Here is a 5,205-nt window from a genome sequence, read left to right on the forward strand (position 1 = left end):
GGTCTCACCTGGTCTCACTCCTGCCAGCATTGGCAGTGGGTGGTGGGTGAAGGCCATGCGGGGGGACCTCGTCTGGGAGGACAGGGCGCTGAAATCGAATTTCCCCAGCTTCTTATGAGAACCAGGCGATGGGAGTCCTGGTAAAAAGTGGATCAACATAAAAAAAAGATGGCAGAACAGAGACGAGGTTTTAATCAAACATGGCTGCTTATTCTTACTCTGACTCTACTAAAATGAATACTTAAAAAAATAAAACAATGGTCAGACTTCTTCAATTTGAAAGTAAAAATCAAATGAATTTGGTTGACAGAAATCAGTGGATTGGTTGATTGTTTCAACATACAGAAGGCTTCTTAGACGATTTGTCTTTTTGTGTACAGTCAGGGGGCTGTACCATTTTTGTTTAACTGAATGGGGTGGGGTTGAAGGTCCGGGGTTCAGGGGGTGACAGGAGAGGGGGAAGGTGTAGGTAGGAGTGGGGTACGTTAAGTGGCCAGGGGTTTCACTTCAGGACAGAGGAGAGCTGGGAAATACCTTGGGGGTCCGACTACAGTCACTGTGGACAAACAGCACAACAAGTTCTATGAGTTTTACTGACAAGAAACTGCAAAGTGTTCGGTTCTGGGATCAAATTGTCTCATGAAAAACAAACTGAAACGTTCTCAGAGCCCAGCGAAAAATCAGAAACTCCATCAATGAACAATCCAAGCGACCTCCTCACTGCTCCTGTCAGGATGACAACAGTAACTAACTGCAGAGGGACACTACAAAACCCACAGCAACTGATCCTCTGATCACATCCTGATGATCCGACGGTCAGGCATTTATGCTATTGCCTTGAAGGGATGTACTGGACATAATGAAGCATGGTTCTCTGTGAAAATTAGGAGCAGTTAATATCTTTCCCATTGCAGATTCCTCTTCAAATGATCTCAATTTGAAGAAACAGAGTTTAGAGACCAGACTGACGAGCTAACAGCTAGTTTGAACAAAGCCAAGACCAAAGAGAATAACTGTTGTACTTTTAATACTTCTATTTAAAGAAGCTCAAATCTCCAAAATTTCATAGCAGTTTATAAACCTTTATAGGGCTATCAATTTTTAATTACACAGGTATTTACATGGAATCCTGTGGTTATTCACGTGTTGAACTTGCAGTGAGGTCTGATGAACATAATGTTTTTACCAAAATAATTCTAATATGAGACTGTCAGATTTTAAAATGCTAAACACTTGAATTGTTTACGGCATGAATTCCACTTTGCAAGATGGTTCGCCCAGTTTTGACTGATGAGCTAATAATGGCTGGACCAAACAGACCTGCATCMGAAGCAGGCTTTGCCATCTTAAAGTTAAAACCTTATCAGTTTAACAGTGATTCATCCAAATGTTGTTATTTTACTTTTATATTGCCACCAGTACCACATTACACAGCTGTTTTGGCCGAAATGATTATCCATCCATCCATCCATCCATTTTCTGTACACGCTTCTTCCTTTTCAGGGTTGCGTGGGTCACTGGTGCCCATATCCAGCAGTCACAGTGCGAGGGGCGGGGTTACACCCTGGACAGGTCGCAAGTCCATCACAGGGCCCGAAATGATTAACAAAACAAATAATTACTTAGCGTAGGAGGACAATCAAATCCCAAAAAGCAAAAAGACACGCTAACCCAGATACAGAAAAAAATTGTCATGTTTCAGTTGAAGGAGTTTAGGAAGTACAAACAAATCAAGTTATCTGAACCATCCCACCGATCACATCCAAACATCGCAAATGACACTGAAATGCTCCAAAGTTGTTTTTTTTTGTTATTTTAGACTGTTTGCTCATTTATTCTGTCAGAATTAAACTGTATTTCTTCAAATTGAGGTTGTTCAAGAGCTATCTACAACAGGTAAGATATTAATGATTCACTGCCTTCCCGCAGATTTTCACTTCAAAAGACAGGACCTATTCTGCTTTAAGAAATGACGTGTTTCACGTTTTTCATTCTTTTCAGTCTGTACCTCATTCACTCACAGAAAGTGTTCAGGCTAGGAGGCAGCCACCAGGCATACAGCCACTAAAGGCTAGTTTGGAGGAGGTGGGGGGTGGGGGTGCAGAAATATGGAGTAAGAAGTAAAGAGGAAGAGGAGCAGCGACAGCACACGCACCAGACACACACAGACAAACACGTTAAAGTGTCCCCGTTTGTCTATAAATGCCAAAGAGGCGAAAGGGCTGCGTAAAATATCCCACAGCCTGATGAAAAAAAAAAAAAAAAAAAATTTAAATGGACAGACTAAGTACAGGCCCAGTTCAGCATCAGACCAGAGACATGGCCATAAGTGTGAGCGCCACCGATAAAAACCCGACTTTCTTCTGTGATTAGGGCACTGTGTGGTGCGTGGTGAGGGAATTTATTTTGATGTATGGTAATCCAAAGGCACAATTTAGACTTCCTGGGTTTGAGGAACTGCGCCAAATGGTGCGTTTGACCTCTGCTGGGAACCACAACGTTGAGTATATAGTGAAATAAAACTGAAAAAGAAAAGGGAAATAAAAAAAAATCTATAAAAACAGAGAATAATGAGGAGAGGAGAAACTATAGAAAAGTGCATCAGCATGGACACAGAGACCTTATTACTTCTCTCTGGAACGTACTGAGCTCATGTTTTGTGTTTCGGTTGAAGGAACACAGTGATAAACAACCTTGGCAAGAGGCAAGAGGCTCATAAACTACTAAACGGCACAATATTCACACAAATAAAACAAAACACAGTCAAATAAAGATGTGGGTAATTTCAACATGGCCCAAAGAGATGTGGAAATAGATTTTATGAGCACAGCCTAAAACAGTCTGACAGCAGATTTCTGAAAAGCCTTGCTTTTTATTTATTTATTTATTTTTGCCATTTTTTTAACGCCGCACTGGGAAATATATTTTATCACCGTTTACCCAGAATGCTCGTATGCAGCGTGGGTGCAGTTGTTCCTGTGTGGGCACCAACAAGTCTAGGAGAAGGTGGGCGCTGGCACTTATGTTCGGACAAGCACTTCACTCCACATGTAGGAGGGAGGCGCAGACGCAGTGGGAGGGTAACATATACTGTATTTACTGGTAGCATTATCGCAAAAATAAACAAATAAAAGTGTGATCAAATCTAAATACAAAGAGTAAAAATAAGGTGTCAGCCATCTGGTTATGATCTTTTTTTTGTTTGTGGGGTGTAGTGTTATTACACTGCAACCTGTTTACAAGAAGCACATTGTGATGAATTTTTACTGCAGTGTTTGCGTCAGTTGGAATATATTTGGGTGTTTTTACTACATTTACATTTATATATTTACTGTTTGTCCAAATGGGAAACTGTTTTGTAAGAAAGTTTTAAAAGATTCTTTACTTATTTGACTCTAAAAACTTAGTGCATTAACAGCCAGGCAGMGCATTCAGCTTGGGTGTAAACTGTCAGCGATGTTACCTCATAGTAAAAAGATCTGGAGTTTAAATCTTTCTGTGTCGAGTTTCTATGTTCTCCCTATGTGTGGGTGTTCTCTAGGAACTCCGATTTCCTCCCACAGTCCAAAAAACAGACATGTGAGATTACTGACCTTCTCCTGTTGACCTTAAATGGGAGTGAGTGTACGGTCGTTCATTTTGTGTGTCCCTGTGTGACCCTGTGGTGGACTGGCAACCTGTTTTGGAGCACCGATGCCCGAAAAACGGTGTTGCACAAGCTGCTTAAAGCAACAGGTACAATCTTTTGAAGTCAGATTTTTTTGTAACAACAATGACGTCAGTTTGGAGAAAAGTTTATTTCTGAGCCCACTGACAAACTGACAGTTAGTCTGAGCAGGTTCAGGAAGTCAAAAAAATAGTCTATCTCAAAAATTTCAAAGCAGATGATAATCCATAAATCTTTACACTGCTGCAAATTTGGAATGAAATGCTTTAATACAAAAATAAATATTTAACCTCTATTTAACCAGACAAATCCCATTCAGATCTCTTTTGCAAGGGAGGCCTGGGCCTAAAGGAAGCCTAACATGCAGGTTAGCACTCTGCTCTGGGCTGCTACAACTAGCCGCTGCAGTCGCTACAGGTGCTTCCAAATAATCATAAAATTTCATGTAAATACCCTGTCATGCAAAAATGTACACAACATAAAAGTTTATGAAATAGTGTTTTTAATTAAACTGCTGTGAGTTCTTAAAGGAGACCAAATTATGGGTCCTAGAAATTTTTCTGGTATGTCTGTGGGCTATCCAGACCATGCACATTCAATTTAATGCACAAAATAATTCTCAGATAATAAAATTTCTCATTTTCTAGTTCTGCCTGCTCTGACTTCAGTTCAGAAGAGCTGTTTATGTTAATGAGCTCTGTTGGTAACGCCCTCCAAAAGTCTGTTGACATTAACTCCGCCCTCCAAAGCCAGCGTTTACGTTAGCATGGCTAATAATAGCAGAAGCTCCGTTGTACAACCATATGAGACCCAGAGGCAGAGTCGGTCGCAGCTTCTTCCTTTTTTTTCACCTCCTATGCTCTGCCCTCATTCTGCATGCTGTTACCAGAGCAGGGAGCAGCAGCGGTCAAAATACCTCAGAAACTCGAACAAATAGGCTTTAACAAGACTTTAATAAGCTAAACAATAGAGGTACATGAGAAAACATGTTCATAATGAATGAAAATAAATAATTAAATTGTAGGTATCCATGCCAGTATTGAACCCTGCTCTCCCGCTCTCTGGTCCAACACTCTACCCACTGCCCTATTGCAGGCTTATTGTGAAAATTCAACTTCAAATAAACATCATTTTGCATCATGGGAAATGTAGGATGCAGTTATACTGGAGCTTACACCAAAATAAACATTTGACAAGTGTTTCTGCTTTAATTCTTGTAATTTTAAAATTAATCGTACTTTTGATTTCCAACCCCCAGATCATATGAACATGGATTTCTTCATGTAGCATATAGCTCCTTTAATCAGACATTAAAGACACAGTTTGTAGGATTTTGTCAATTCTTTTAGCCGAAATTGAGATAATCACTAATGACAATAATAAAACCATGTCTAATCATTGCAGACAAAGACCTTGTTTTATTATTTTTACCTTAAAAAAACCTGTTTATATCTCCATGGTCGCGGGTCCCCACTACAGGCAGCCGCCATCTTGTCTACGAAGGCTCATGAAGGACAAACTGCGGTGGCGGTGTCAAA

The 5,205-nt window shown here is 40.3% G+C and overlaps 1 protein-coding gene across 11 annotated transcripts in view; it reads right to left on the minus strand.

Annotated features, from left to right (window-relative positions):
- Window positions 1–8: 8 nt before the first annotated feature.
- LOC106517806 (nuclear factor 1 X-type) overlaps window positions 9–5,205 on the minus strand; it is a gene marked incomplete at its 3' end in the record, with an annotated part of 205,716 nt that continues 200,519 nt past the window's right edge. For all 11 annotated transcript variants that reach the window (XM_014008823.1, XM_014008820.1, XM_014008822.1 and 8 more), the window contains 1 exon segment: window positions 9–137. In XM_014008823.1, coding sequence (XP_013864277.1) covers window positions 9–137 — 129 coding nt within the window.

The sequence above is a fragment of the Austrofundulus limnaeus genome, unplaced genomic scaffold (genome assembly GCF_001266775.1).
Source record: "Austrofundulus limnaeus strain Quisiro unplaced genomic scaffold, Austrofundulus_limnaeus-1.0 Scaffold53, whole genome shotgun sequence".
NCBI lineage: Eukaryota > Metazoa > Chordata > Actinopteri > Cyprinodontiformes > Rivulidae > Austrofundulus > Austrofundulus limnaeus.